General features: G+C 42.1%; 1 protein-coding gene across 6 annotated transcripts in view; it reads left to right on the plus strand.

Annotated features, from left to right (window-relative positions):
* Positions 1-2,832: 2,832 nt before the first annotated feature.
* The window catches only part of EEF2K (eukaryotic elongation factor 2 kinase), a 127,825-nt gene continuing 114,116 nt past the window's right edge, over positions 2,833-16,541 (plus strand). For all 6 annotated transcript variants that reach the window (XM_088451937.1, XM_088451938.1, XM_088451939.1 and 3 more), the window contains exons 1-2: positions 2,833-3,034; positions 14,250-14,575. In XM_088451937.1, coding sequence (XP_088308063.1) covers positions 14,330-14,575 — 246 coding nt within the window. In that variant the 5' untranslated portion in view covers positions 2,833-3,034; positions 14,250-14,329. The remainder of the gene's footprint in view (positions 3,035-14,249; positions 14,576-16,541) is intronic.

Genomic DNA, 16,541 nt, shown 5'->3' on the forward strand with positions numbered 1-16,541 from the left:
AGAGAGAGACGTGAAAAGATTAAAAAAAAAAATCACTTACCTGAACTCCCGCTCCTGGTCCCGCCGCTGTCCGCTCCTCCGGCCGCTTTGCATGGGAGAGACGTCGTCATGATGACGTGTCTCCCATCACCCACTGCGGGAGCCGGAAGATGGCTCCCGCAGTGGGAGCAGCACCAGCCGCTGAGAGTCTGACAGACTCTCAGCAGCTGCTGATTACAGCAAACACGCAGCTGCCAGCTCCGGCGGCTGTGTGTTTGGCAGTGTGTAGCGCTGACCGAACTCCGTCCGGTCAGCGCTACACTTGACTCGAGTATAAGCCGAGAGGGTACTTTTTCAGCACATTTTTTGTGCTGAAAAACTCGGCTTATACTCGAGTATATACGGTAGTTTAAATGCTAAGAAATAGAGGTTTTTGATATCTAAGGTATTATACATGATAAGCAAGGTGTGTTTGGTTTCGTTCTGATGCGTATGCTTTTTACAGAATCCCGGTGTTATCGGTGGAGAGATCGCATCATGCAAACTCATGTTACGGATCGCAGAACTTACAAGCAACAAAATGTTTAGTTGATGGAATGTTACAGGAGGCGTTACCAGAAAGACTCCGGCTGTTAGAGGCAGTGAAAGTCTATTTGAAACAACCTGTTAAATGTGTCGTTACATATGCTTCTCCTCTGGGAACCAATGAGATCAGCAGGAAATTCCCCCTTTGTCCTGTTTCAGTCTGGGGGGGAATAAATACATGTGTCCGAACACTAGTTTGCTAGTTCATGCTGAATTTTGGGTGAACTGAGGATATCTAGTCAGAAGTCTATCTCTGGGTCCAGAGGCGCAGCGTATGTATAATCGTACTTGGGTCTGTATTATTTCCTTTTACGCCTAACTTGTGTATGTATAGATTGCGTGTAACTGACTGTACTTTTACCTGAATAATACTTGTACGTTGGAACCACAGATTTCACTCCTGTCTTTATTTGCGGTCATACTGCGTACGCAATTAGCGTTGTGTTTAGAGGTTTATAGGCAGGTTTTGTCTTAGAGGTTCTAGGCAGGTGAATCTTAGAGGTTTATAGGCAGGTTTTGTCTTAGAGGTTCTAGGCAGGTGAATCTTAGAGGTTTATAGGCAGGTATTAAAAGGTTTATTGACAAATTCAACAGTACTTACCTCCCTTATTCCCGGGTGGTCATCCTTCATACTGGAGCCGAGTCTTCTGTCTAACAGTTGACGCTTGGAGATGATGTCATCTACAAGGGCTACTGTGCCCGCCAATTAAGTTATTTCAGCCATGACTCGGGTCATTAAGGCTCGGCTTATGCCTTTCAGACATAAACCGTGACACTGACACAGGTTGCAAGTGCCAGGAATAACCGTGGTCGAGAGCAGGATCCCAAAACTGTCAACCTGGGTCAGACCCTTTCAGACATAAACAGGACCTGGGTTGATTTACTGAGCCCCAGCAAATTCCCAAGTTTTTGCTTATGCCTGAAAGGGGTATTACAAGTCTCTCTCTTGCCTTAACACTGCAAACACTGCTTACGTTCGAGTGATAAGGGTTTGGGTGCCACTGGAAATGCAGGCTTCACAGACTGTGCAACAACATGTTAAGAGTGCAGGTAAAATGCTTTAGGTAAAGGGATCACTGTTCCCTATGCCTATACATTTATATTACTTACATGGATAGCAAAAGAAAAATGAGTCATGGGCAAAATAACACTGATGCCTTTGTGAACGTAGCATTTTGTGTTGTTTTTAAGTATGACAAAGGTGCCTCTGTGAATAACACTTTCTCATGCTTTAGCATATAGAGGCCAATGCAGCATTTTACCTGCACTGTATTTCTCCTTATTTTGGAGTACAAAGTTAGCATATCATCTGTAAGAGGAATGTAAGAAGCCACTCACTGACTGTCGGCTATGTATGTTGGACTAGGTTCTGGAAGGGACTTCCTGTCATATGTGAAAACAGCTTTAGCTACATTAAGTGATTGTGTTGTTATTATTATTATTATTATTATTATTATTAACATTTGTTTTTATAGTACTAGCATACTCTGCGGCACTTTAGTATTAGTAGGACTAAAGTGCCTATTTATATATATTACCGTTTCGAACCCAAATCAAGAACATTCCTTATGGCCACATATCACTGCAATTTGGATTGTTTTTTTCTATCCTATTTATCAGTTTGTGGCCCCAAGGAGTACCATCTATTCCTAGGCAGTAGGTGGGAGTTATTGTGGATGTAACAATAGCTAATGTGTTATTTATATCTGATCCTATAGTCACACTATAACATTCTAAATAATGGTCCTCACTCTATTACACACCCCAGCTTCAGCTCACCAAGTGAAATTGAATTATAACTTCACTCAACTTCACATACAAGTATATACTTGCATGTGTTTACATTTTGTACTTGGACTGTGTAGTGTTTTGTTTGGTAAATTTGGTGTGTACCTATATTTGTCATGTGTTCATTCTGTATCATTATTAAAATTTCTTCCATACATAATTATTTTATTATGACTAAACTGTAATATTAAAAGTGTAAGCATGGTTTGACTTCTAAATGTTCACTATTTAATATTTCTTAAAATGTTTTGTATGTTTTCTCTTTTTTTTGTTTTGCAATACACATCTGACATTCCGTATTTGCTACAAAAAGCATAAAAGTATAATTTATTTTATTATGGAGAACAACGTGTTCTTGGGTCCTCTCCATTGCTGAGCTGTGAGCTAGAAGATTGACATGGAACGTTGTGTCGGCCAGTGGGCGGTGACGGGGCGGAGCCAGCAGACAGCAGAAATTGTGTGTCAGGGTCTATAGAGCTCTTCTTCCTTGCTGCTCAGTCAGTGTGTGCAGAAACTCAAAGGGGATTGCACTCATTTCAGAGTCAGATCACTGAACACGGCTAGCCTTGCTGCGACCATTCATTGTGTGCAAGCTTCCTGTACAGTCACCAAGACAGCTAAACCTGCCATCCAGCCTTCTCCCAGCCCTGATAGCTGTCCTAGGGCGTGCCATCTGTGCAGGGTAAGGCACAAATGCTTCTCCTCTTATACTGTATATGTCTGCTTTGCAAGATTATGCATATGTTATGTCAATATTACATGTGCAGTGCATATAGATAGTACTGAACAAAGCTGTTTACAACTAGAACACAATGGCTGCTAACAGGCTGTGATGCTTCATACATAGCCATGCTCTGGGAAGATATCCAGGGAACGTATTAAAAAAGAACATTTATAAGTACAATGATCTCCCCACTTTGCGATGTAAAACATGACATGAGATTGTTTTATAATGCTTACTGTAGTATTAATGCAGAACCATTGTGTGTATGCAGACGTGTATATATATATATATATATATATATATATATATATATATGTATTGTGAAGTAGGAGAGCCTGTTTCCATATATATGTATATACTGTATAGTGCTCGGAAGTCAATAATGCCTTTTATGGCTATGACAAAGAGACTGGTCTTGCTGATAGACATTTGTCTTTAATTGAATGTAAATTTGTATAACCACTTATTTCCATGATGCATTTACAGATCTGTATAATGTTATGTGCCAAGTCAGCCTGCCAGGCACTGGGTGCCCGCACTGATGGTGCCATGATTCGTAGCTATGGATTGGCCACCTGGCACAGAAAAACAAACAGGCATCAGCAGATTCCCTGTCAGTCTTCACTTAACACTTGGTATACTCAGGGCCAGATTAACAATGGGGCGGATGGAGCTACAGCTCCAGGCCTCCACATAAAAATAGGCCCATTGTCATAACAACATGATGTTGACTGGCCATCTGCTCTCCACATGGTCAGCCATAAATCATAAGTGGTAAATTTGTATTTCTATTTACCTCACAAAATGAAGGATTTTTTTCCTTTTACATATTTAGGGAGACATTGGAGCAGAGAGTATAGGGGGGTACATGCCCACATGGCACTGGCCACACCCACTCAGCACTGGTTACACCTCCTCTCTTCTCATAATAGGCCCTTGGTCATTTTCAGCCCCAGGCCCATGTGGCCATCAATCCGGCCCTGGGTATACTGGTGCTGTATGCAAAACACAGACAGACAGATGACAAAGAAAAAACCCCAAACAGACGAAAAAGGAGAAACTAGAGTGAGAATACGTGTGAAATGAAAATACGTTTTTACTTGGGCTTTGAGGTCATTGTAAAGATCATTATGTTGCTTAAACAGATTTGCTTAAAAACCACAATTATGTTAATGTGACATGAAAAACGTAGGGTTCTGCATTTAGACCCATTTACACACTTGTAGTAGCATAAAACATAAGTACAATGCAGGGAGTCTTTTAAATTTTGCATTTAGATGGCATATTAAGGAGTCTCTTTACTAAAGTGAGAGTTTTAGAAGTGATGTTCCCCATAGCAACCATTCAAATTCTACTTAACATTTATCTAGCACCTTCATAATAGCAAAAATCGGATTGGTGTCCATGTTTCTATTAAGTCCCTTCTGGCTTCACCAGTATGGCAAATGGTTACTGACTGTCATTATTTCTGCACCCTTGCACCCCTTTTACCATACTAATCATGCACACGCAGTAATCATTTCATATGTTATGTAATGCTCTGCTCATTTCTGCCTCTTTTTACCCCACTTACCTAAAAGCGTCTGCAGAGGGGGCAAAAAAAAATTAAAAAAATCAGATTTCTAAATTAAAAATATGTTGCACTTAATGTAAAACATGACTTTAGCAGTACTTTTACCCAGCACTTGTTTAGGTTTAATTGTTCACTGATACCTCTCTGGATATTAACTCACTGATGTTGCTACATTTTGTATCATATTGCTACTATTCCATACAGCAGTTTGTACTTTGTGTATTAGCAGAATAATAAATAGCACTAGTTACTTCTCTTAAGCCAGTTAAGCTGGGTACAAAATACGATATCTCTACTCAGCGGTACGATGGACGACCCTCCCCGCCGCAACAGCCGACATAGTGGGTTCACACTTGACGATTCTGACGATATGTTGTTACCATCCGTCAGAATCGGGCTTATCGTCTGAGAAATCGTATAGTGTGTACCAGGCTTTAGTGCTACCTCACCCTAGTCATGTTTGTCTATTATTAACCATTTATTTATATGCAGTACTCTGCAGCGCTTTACATTTGGGAATAAACACAGTAATAAAACAAGACTGGATATTAACAAACAAAGAATTAATCACGCCCTGCTTACATGCTTACAATTTATAGGCTTGTTGGAGAATCTAAATAGGTGTATGACAATATTTATATAGGGTCAGGACTAAAACGACTTCTAACATAAATTTGCATCCATTCCATATAAAACTTGGACAGCTCTGATGCTAAAGGAACACTAGGATGAGAACATTAGTATCATGCTCTACCAGAAGTATTTCATTCATATAAAGAAACTAACAACTAAAAACTGTGGTGCAAGAGGGGTGTGATCACTTTGTGCTGTTTTGCTATTGTCATATTTGGTATTTTATGTATGAGAAGCTCATCAATGAGAGTACAACCACTTTGGTTAGAGGGGAGGGATAGATATACATATGTGACCAATTTAAATAAAAAATGTGTGTACATCCTTAAAACAGCAACTTATTTTATAGTGCAGTAACAGTATGCAGGTCTCCACATCACATGGTGTGTGCACAGCAATCTGGGAAATGTGCCAGGAAGGTGGGAGGGAGGGAGGGATGTGTTATTACCATGAAAATAGCTCGCTAGTGTATGTGACCATATTACATGATATCACCTAAGCTCTGTGTTGTTGTTCCTGCTTGTAATGACGTCTCATGAATACATGTCAGCTCTCTTGCTCAGATACATAATTTGTCCCTCCATTTAAGGCTTTATATTTAGCATTTTTAACATATTACGGGGTCAATTTACAGTACTAAAGTGAGAGTTTTTAGAAGTGGAGATGTTACCCATAGCAACCAATCAGATTCTACATAACATTTAACTAGCAGCTTCTAGACGATAGTAACTAGAATCTGATTGGTTGCTATGGGCGACATCTCCACTCTAAAAACTCTCACTTTAGTAATCTTACACCTAATTCTCAGTTTATAGTCATAGAAAATGAATGAAAATGCCAATGGATATTTTGGTGGTTCATATTCATTTTCAGTGAGCACTGAACCCAAAAAGTACCTTAAAGAGCTACCAGTAAGTCACAAATCTCCAGTCCCCATATCCCCATACTGACAGAAGTACAGCTGTGCGTGTTTCCCTGTGCTACTCTCACAGACAGGTGAACTGTGTTTCCGTAGACACACAACATATGGGTTTGGTATGAAATGTCGACATTCATCCTGTCAACAGCAGAATATCGATATGATTATAATGTCGACCTTGACTATGTTGAAATTCATAATTTAGTCAACCATGAAATGTCGTCATGTTACAATGTCGACATATATGGCCCGGAGGCTCAGCTGTGACTTTCCTTCTCCTGGTGGCTCCAGCATCGTTGTCCGCGGTCATGTGACTGTCACTTCCGGGTCAGAGCTCCAGTCCTCCAGCATTCCGATAAGTACTTATCACTAACCCTCCCTCTAGTGCCTAACCGTAACCCCCCTGCAGCCTAACCCTAATCTCCCCCCCCGCAGCTTAACCTCCTACTCTGTAGCCTAACTCTAACCTTTCCGCCCACAGCCTAACCCCCCCTCCCTTGCAGCCTAAACTTAATGTTGACATTTTGATTAGGTTGATTAGTTAGTTACCTGTTGACATTTTAACAGATCTGGTATAAAAGATAGACAGTTAAAAGGTCAACAATGTCTAGATACAACAATGTGTTGCAATAGGTCAACAGGGACAAAAGGTCGACATGGAAGAATGTCAACAGGTACAAAAGTTAAACACGAAAATGGTAGAAACACACATGGTCAACACATGGTTTTTTTTTCCTACCCCTAATCTTCACCATAACCCTCCCTCCTGGTACCTAACTCTAACACTCCCTCCTGGTGCCTATCTCTAACCCTCCCTCCTGGTGCCTAACTCTCCCTCCTGGTGCCTAACCCTAACCGTTGGGGTAGGTGCCTGACCCTAACCATCCCCTCTAGTGCCTAACCCTAACCCTCCTTCCTTGTGCCTAACTGTCGGGGTAAGTGCCTAACCCTAACCCTCCTTCCTTGTGCCTAACTGTCGGGGTAAGTGCCTAACCCTAACCCTCCGGTAATTGCCTAACCCTGTATTGATTCCTAATAGTCGCTATTTAGCGCTGCAAGTCGCTTAAGAAAGAATTGCTTTCCAGTCCAATCGTGTGGTTCCAAAGCACAAACAATTATTTATGTCATGAAAAAGTAACACGGTGAAACATTTAACAACTAGAGTAAAAAGCAATCAATAATAGTACAAGCTGATACATATGCATGCGCACTGGTCCCAGAATACAGTCATCAATCCAGAAGTCTGTGATCATCAATGAGGATGTCTGAACACTGGGATCGGGACACAGTTTATATACCTTACAGAGTTCTACGTTAACAAAGGAACTAGTTTCCAGGTTTCCAGTGGTTCTTGCTTCTGGATTGTGTTGTCATTGGTTGATTCATACGGTGTCATCAGGGGCATGTCCCTTTGTGTAGTTTACCGCCGAACAACTGGTTAATACTAGCTACAACACTGCATACTGATAACATTCTATGCAATAAATTCCTATCATCCATAACTAGCGGACACAAGATGCGACTCCTTTGCCGATAGGAACGGGAGTCTGCAAATAAACAAGGATTTAGTATGATACCAAACATGACATGTCCACTATGCTCTAAACCCTAGATCTCAATTAAGTACATATTACATTATAATTATTAGTCAATAACATCCTTAATAACACTGATTAGTAACTATTGTGAATGGGAACCATCTTGCACATATGCTTCCGCATATGTGCGTCTGTCTATTGAAATAACTATATACAAATGAGCGTCCATGTGTGAGTATTATGCGTACGCATCTGGGCGTCCGTGTATAGAAGTATATGTACATTTATATGTGTGTGCGTTATGTGCATCAGTGTATGTGTGTGGTGTGCATATGCAGTTTAGCGCATCAGATTGTGTGACGCAAAGTAGGGTCATGGAAACGCATCGTCAGACCATCGAGGACCAGATCGTCAGATAATAATTGTGTGCGATCATAACCAATTATTTGACTTCAACACCTGAACCTAACCATAAAAAGCATGTGTCGACCATTTGTATGTCGACATTTGTTTGACCATGTTGACCATTTGTACTTGACGACCTTCTTCTATGTCGACATTTAGTGTGTTGACAAGTCCTTGTCAACCTATTGCCTGTCTAACATCTGATGTCTATCTAGACATTGTCGACCTATTAACTGTCTATCTATAGTCCGGATACCTATTTTAACAATGTTGACATCATAACTATCAACATTATGAATGTCAACATTGTTACTAACTACATCCCCAACATATATAATAGAGTAGATCACTCAGAGGAGTACTTGGTGACTACTTTATTCAGCATCCGATGGATGAGAAAGTCGCATTCAGAGTATCTGAAGAAAGTACAATTAGTAATGGCCATGCCTCGTGATGCATCATTTCCTTGTATGTGATAATAATGAGAGCAGAAATGTAAATACATACCTTTATATATACATAATCACAGCCCAAAGAGCTATTTATAATCCAGTGAAGTGCGGTGAGGTCAATGGCCGGGGAGGCACACATGGAGATGGGTCTGAGTGCAGTGAGCCTGTCTCACCCCCTACTCACCGTAACTCTCCCCTCAATACACTAAGCTTCAATGTCCATTGATTATCCTACCTGCATCACTGTGTCCTCTCTTGCTGCTGCTGACTGAGCCCTGATGTCTAAACACTGCAGTGCACTTCCTGGTCACATGACACAACCAAGGTGTCCATCAGTGCTCAAGGAATGCTCTCCATACTCAGAGGCATGCTTCTATTAGCTCTCTTTCTGTGCCGCTTACTGCCCGTGATGTGGCCCCACCCCCAGCTCTGCAAGCAGTGTCTGACTATACAGAAACAAGACTGAGTTGCTGCCTCATCTCTCGTCTCCCCGCAGTACCAGGAAGCTCCACAAAGCTGGTGAGTGTTAACTATAAAAATTATTACAATAAACAAATAAGATGTTTAGAAGTGCTTAATATCTTCTTTGTATTATTCTAATAATTTTTATCTCAAATCTCAGGAGTAAAGCTGAGTACACACTTTTACGATTGCAGGCTGTTTGGGTAATAATGTCCCGATCAGCCGTGCAGTCTGTCCCCAGTGTGACCCCCTGTCAGCCGCGTACACACTGTGCAGACATAGCACAGTGTGTACAGGCTTCTATGGGATCGGGAGGGTGAACCGTCGAATATTAAACTGTACATAAGATGCGACCTCCCGATCTCAACCGTTGCAGCGGCGTTAAAAGCCGTTTATCGGCACACGCTTCTGCACTAGGACAGAGTACACACCTATACAATCCAATGGCCGTTCTCTCGATCTTGGATGAACGGCCCGATGATTGTATAGGTGTGTACCCAGCTTAAGACAGGGGGGCTCTATCTCCCCTGCCTACACTGACTGCACGTCACTGTACTATTATTATTATTATTACCAGTTATTTATATAGCGCACACATATTACGCAGCGCTTTACAGAGAAGATCTGGACATTCACATCGGTCCCTGCCCCAGTGAAGCTTACAATCTATATTCCCTATCACATACACACGCACACACATACACACTAGGGGTAATTTGTGTTGGGAGCCAATTAACTTACCAGTATATTTTTGGAGTGTGGGAGGAAACCGGAGTACCCGGAGGAAACCCACGCAAGCACAGGGAGAATATACAAACTCCACACAGGTAGGGCCATGGTGGGAATCGAACCCATGACCTCAGTGCTGTGAGGCAGTAACTAAAAGGCTTTGCACATTCGCTGCTCCAGGCTAACACATAGCGAGAATTATTCATTGGAAATCAATTGATAATGATGAGCACAGATACATAACACTGTGTCCCTATGCATTCAAAAATGAAATAAGGGCCATTTGTCCAGCTCTTCCTAATCTTTCAGGATGCTCATACAGTCAGTTTCTGCAGATACCATGTAGAGGAGATACACACAAATGGATGTGAGATATTTTCAGACGTTAAAGTTCCTTAAAAACAATATTTGTCTTTGTACATAAGCCTTTTGGTTTTCAGTAACAGAACAATACCACCTAGTATTATTAAATCCCAAGTGTTGCCAAAGCAACATATTTCAGCCTATGGTCCCGCTGCTACCTGGCAGCGACATCTTAACTGTTATAATATTTGTACAGACCCCTCAGATTACTTACACAGGTCTGTTTATCAGAATACTCAGCTGCAATTTTGAAAACTCGCTGTATACAACACTGCGGACACAGCTGATAAACCCGCAGCATGAATGTTTGATATGTAATGTTCCTGCTGCTTTGGAAACATTTACTAATGAAACCTTTGTTTGTTTTGAGTGCTTTTGTAAACCAGTGCCAGGTTTTCAGCTCAGCAAGTCCTTTTACACTAGAATCTAGTGGTATCATACAGGTAAGAGGCAATAAGTGCACAAAATGGCTGCCTCCATTGTGATCAAGCATCAGGTGCACATTATGGACTGTTTAGTAAAACAAGTCATGTCTATATTATTATGATGTAGAATTAACTAATTGCTCTGTAAATATCTGTATGGTGAGAACCAACCTGGTACATTTCTGGTACCGCATGGGTGCCCCTCTAACATTTGCTGCTAAAGGATACACATCTTTAATATCAGTAATGAGTTAAAACAGTACATTTGTATAAGGAAAGAGACCCCTATCTGACAAAACATAGCAGCGTACATAATAATTTTCTAAGGTCGGTCCCATACCTCCCAACATGACCCTCTCCAGGAGGGACACAATGCTCTGGTCCTGGACTTCCCTGGTAATTTATGATTGGTGGAGGCTCCAGAGGTGGGGCTGCAGCACAGTCCAACATTCAAATAGGGGAGTCACACCAACTGACAGTGAGTCCCAGCCAGTGATGTTTGGCGGTGTGTGAAATGACAGTTGGTGTGGCTCCCCTATTTGAATTTTTAACTGTGCTGCAGCCCCACCTCTGGAGCCTCCACCAATCATAAATTACCAGGGAAGTCCAGGACCAGAGCGTTGTGTCCCTCCTGGAGAGGGTCATGTTGGGAGGTATGCTGTCCGATCTCCAACATGCATGTGCAGTGGGAGCCGGGGGCGTTCTCCGCCTGTCTGACAGCTCCCACTGTGAGGGAGACAGGACAGACCAGGTACTGCAGAAGAGGAGCTACCAGCTGGCCACCAGGAACGGGGCATTGGGTTGGGAGAGGTGGTGGATGGGATGGAGCAGTGCTAGGCAGAAGGAGTCGGAGCAGGGGGTGGTGCAGCGGAAAGAGGGTGTGGGGCCAGCCAAACAGGTGGGTGCGGAGGTGGGAGGGGATCACACTGAGGTGATCCAACATATACCAGGTGCCTTTACTAGTTTATACTATAACAGTATAAGGGGAGAGTTAACAACTTTTGGACAGAGATGAAGTGTAGAAGTTGCCCAAAGCAACCCATCAGCTTTTAACTGACATTTTGCAGTCTGTGCTAGATAAATGTCAGTTAGAAGCTGCTTTATGGCTATGAGTAACTTCTCCACTTTATCTCTCTCCAAGATTTGATAAATCTCCCCCTAAATGAGATAATAAGGCAGAAAGGAGCTGGAGGTAGCAAGTTAGGTAGGTCACCTAGGGTACAGCCAGGCCTGGGCAGTTATGGTGAAGACACTTTCATGCATATGGTTGGTGCACAGTTACTATACAGACTCTGTAAGACACGGGGGGATGTATCAAACCTTCAAGAGCGATAAAGAGGAGACCAATTAGCTTCTAATTGTCATTTATAGAAGCTGATTTATAGAGCTGGTTGCTGCTATGGTCAACTTCTCCACTTTAGCTCTTACAGATTTGATACAGCTCCCCCACAATCTGCCGTGATTGGTTTAGAAAAGTATCTTGTCGTTTTGTAAGGTATGTAATACAGGGCCTTTAGGTCAATGTGTTGCTAGCATTGTATGATTTTGTGCAGGAGCTCAGTACTGATAATTTCTTTATTAACCTGATGCAACTCTCACATTACTGCAGAATTCCTTCTGTGAATCTAACGTCTCCCATTAAACACTCACATGGCAATGTAGAATTGTGAAGATAAGTGCAAAGAAAAAAAATTCCATATGCATTTTGATTGATAACTAATTAAGGCCCTCATTCAGAGCCGTTCGCTATTTGCGTTCGTTCAAAAACAAGGGGTGGCTATTCAAATGATCCGTTCGCACATTGCAGTCTGTTCACACCTCTAAGTCTGAACGCTCGTTTATTTGATAAAAACGCCCCCTGGCCGCTCGCACCATACGTAATGTCCGCTATTTATTAGATTAATCGAGTACATCGAACAGGATATGAACTGCTCGCTATTCTTGTGGTTGGTTTTTTCAACCGCTATTTTGCGAGCAGTTCTGAGTTAAAAAAAACCAAGTGACGTGGTCATTGACGCTGCTGTATTAATTATGCACACCCATAAAACGCCCGTTTTGACCTTTAAGCACGCCTGCGATCGGATCTCCACTCCCCGTTTTCAAGCACCTTCCCCTGTTACCACCCACATACGCCTCATTCTGTCACTCAAAATAGCAGGCACTCGCTATATTGCGTACAAATGATTTTCGGCCGCACTGACTGGTTCGCGCATGCGTACTAAAAAACGTACGCATGCGCAGATGTGCGAACATCGCTCGGAACGAGCGTACTGCCGCTAGCGAGTGGCTCTGAATGAGGGACAAAGTTCACAAACAAATAAAAAAAACGCAAATGACAGTTTCTAAGCATTTTTGGAAGTCGCAAGAAAATTCTACCATCATTTTTTACTTTTTAGTTGATTATTGTTTTGCTTTTCATTACCCTTAACTTCATGGTATAAATAAACTAGATTTTATGTTGGTGAATATGGATTCAAAGGACAAAATATAAACTGTTTATTAGCAGGATTTACTTTCACTTGACCATTCCTTAAATAGTAACACATAAATATAGGATAATCTGTACAAACTGACGTATGTGTCTCTACATCTTGGTATTCTGCCAAGGTGAAATGTAATATCTACCACAGGGAAATAGTGTCGTCATGTGGCCATTTTCTCCTGTAAAATTAATTCATTCTTGCTATTGATAATGATTATAAAATGACATTTAAACAAGATATATGTTGAGTATCCTAGCATTATTCAGCAAGAAAAGCCAAATAAACAATATGTAATACATGTTATATAATACATGCACAAGTACTTCAACAATAAAGGCAAATTATAACAACCACGCAGACATTGGCTTTCATTTTCTAAAGTGTACTTAATTATCCATCGTGGGCAGGATGAATCATACTTAGAATTGATGGCCCAAAATGGCTGCCTCACCTTTGTATTATATGAATGGTTTCTGTATTTTATACAAATCTAAACCTCTGTATTATGCTCATGGTATCTGTAAAACACATTGAGTCCTATTGGAATTGGGGAAAAGCACTAAATAAGTAAAATGTGTTATTATTATTATTACATGGCATATAGAATCTGGCAGATACAGCGTCTCCTATGTGCAGTTACCGATGCACAACCCAGTATTGATTTCTAGATAAGTCATTTTGCAGAATAAAATAGATTTTTACTGACAATGAAGAATATTGTTAAAAACTCAACACAAAATATCTTGTAATGTTATAGCTTCATGTGATGTATGTAATGTGAACAATCTTGTGATGTTATATCGTAGGGGGAAATCCAATTAAATGCTACATACGTGTAATGCTTGTAATGTGCCTTTATGGCAGCATTTGATATCGGGCAATGGTTCCCTATATCGCCCTTACATCATGCAGTTTACCTCACTGCCCAATAGGGTGCGCAGAAAACTACACAATGTCAATGTAACATATGTATGGTATTTGTGCGCACTGCACATAGCCCGTACATCCAGCTGAAATATGCGATCTTACATCGCACCTATTTAATATGTCTGCTTAATGTGATGCCATAGATCTTGTCATGTTTTATGTTACTGTGGTGATATATATTGTGTGATGTTGTGCTGCTGGGGATTATAAATCCCTGTGTGGCATTGAGTTTATGAATTATGATTTGTGTATATTGGTTTGCAGGCCCTCTCCTGAATGCTAATCTACAGCAGCAGTCTGGCTATTTCAGTCATCCAGCGAATACTCCCTACTTCCCACCGACAATGGCAGACGAAGATCTCATGTTTAGTATGGAAGGTCTGGATAACTCCAACGTGCTGAAAGACCGCTGCTCAGATTACAGTAAGGCTGACAGTGATGAAGAAGATAACTACATTATCTGCCCCATCACTGAGGACCCATCATCACCCCTTGAAAAAAATAACAAAAAGACACGCTTTTTTGGCAGCCTAACGAAGGAAACTCAATATGGTACCAGCTCATCTCCCAGGAACTCCTTCAATTTCAAGGTTTGTCGCAATGATTTACTGGATGCAAATGTTGCTAACCGTAATCTTTTCTTCTTAGCCCATCCCCCTGCATCAAGGTTGTTTGTCAGTGAGTTCTTTTTGCCGAATAATCTTTGGACCCTGCAAAGGGTTTATCTTGCTAGAATATTCTTTAGGCTTTTGTACTGTGTTGGGAACTTGGGTTACAATTTTGCTTGCATTCTGTCCAGGCTCTCTGCATGTCACAGCTCTGTAAGCACAGGTGTGCTTAGTAACCGCATAAGTTTGAAGACCCATTCTAAATCCATGAAAATGGCTTTCTATTGAGGTTACTTTCAAACTAAGGCATTTGTTTTGAACTGTTACGAACAACATCAGTACCCAGGATTACAGGAGATAAAGAGGAACAGTGCTACATTTCAGGGGGTCCTGAGGTCTCTAGTTTTTTTCAGTTAGTCCCCAGCAGAGCATGACACCTTTTTAGGAGACTTGGGGTAACCTCTTGGTAAGTTTTGCTCTCCATGCCTTGAATTTATGTAACGCAATATGGCTGGTGTCACAATTTAAAGTTATTAAGTCACCATGATGACTCTCAGTGGTAGGTACCAGCCTATTGCAGAGATACCTTATTGCAGCATGTGGCATGAACAGCTAGGCTAACCTGTAGGTCAGTTACACAATATCACAGAGCAGACATTCAATAATAAGAACTTTAGATCCAGTACATTATATCACAGAACAAACGTTTTCATCTAAAACAAGAGATATGGTAAGAACTTACCTTTGTTATCTCTGTTTCTACGAAGTCCATAGGGTCCACAGGGTGACCTTGGGGTATAGCTGGATCCTGGATCCTCGGGCACCACGGAGTTAAAGCTTTCAGCTGCTCCCAGGATGCACTTGGGTCCAACCTCCCCTATACCCCGCCCCCGAGCCACAGGCACCTCAGTTGGTAAGCAGCCCAGGCCGGAGGAGGAGACGAAACAGAGAGAAGGAAGACTGGAACACACAAGAACCATACTCACAGAAATGGGAGACGGAAAACCGGTGACCAGTCACAGAGCCCATATGAAGCCAGGTGCGTCAGGGCGGGTGCCCTGTGGACCCTATGGACTTCGTAGAAACAGAGATAACAAAGGTAAGTTCTTACCATATCTCTTGTTTTCTACTTCAGGGTCCATAGGGGTCCACAGGGTGACCTTGGGGATGTCCCAAAGCAGTCCAACTAAGGGCGGGGACGCTCCTGTGCTGATAGGAGAACCCGGCGCCCAAAGGATGCATCCTGAGAGGCAAAGGTGTCAAACGCATAGAACCTCAAAAAGGTCTGAATGGAAGACCAGGTGGCCACCTTACAGAGCTGAACAGCAGAGGCGCCACGGCTAGCAGCCCAAGAAGGGCCCACGGACCGAGTGGAATGAGCCTTAACAGAGGCTGGAACAGGTAAACCCTCCTGCATATAAGCCTCAATAATAACAGAACGAAGCCAACGGGCTAGAGTCTGTTTGTTGGCAGGCCAACCCCTCTTGTGAAAACCAAAGAGGATAAACAAAGAATCCGACTTCCTCACAGAACTAGTCCGGTCCACATAAACCTGGAGTGCCCTTACAACGTCTAAGGAAGTCTCCCCAGCCGAAAGATCAGGTGACTGAAAGGCTGGTACAACAATTTCCTGATTAATGTGGAACCTGGAAACCACCTTAGGCAGGAAATCAGGACGAGTGCGAAGCACCGCTCTGTCCTGATAAAAAATCAGAAAAGGGGGACGACAAGAAAGCGCCCCCAAATCTGAAACCCTCCTGGCAGAAGCAATTGCCAAGAGGAAAACAGTTTTAAAAGTTAGCCACTTGAGCTCCACTGACTCCAAGGGCTCAAAAGGAGGACCCTGTAAGGCCCTAAGAACCACCGCCAAATCCCACGGGGCCACAGGTGGCACAAAGGGAGGCTGGATTCTCAAAACACCCTGGAAAAAGGTGTGTACGTCCGGCAT

The sequence above is a fragment of the Taudactylus pleione genome, unplaced genomic scaffold (assembly GCF_031769625.1).
Source record: "Taudactylus pleione unplaced genomic scaffold, aTauple2 ptg000032l, whole genome shotgun sequence".
Lineage (NCBI taxonomy): Eukaryota > Metazoa > Chordata > Amphibia > Anura > Myobatrachidae > Taudactylus > Taudactylus pleione.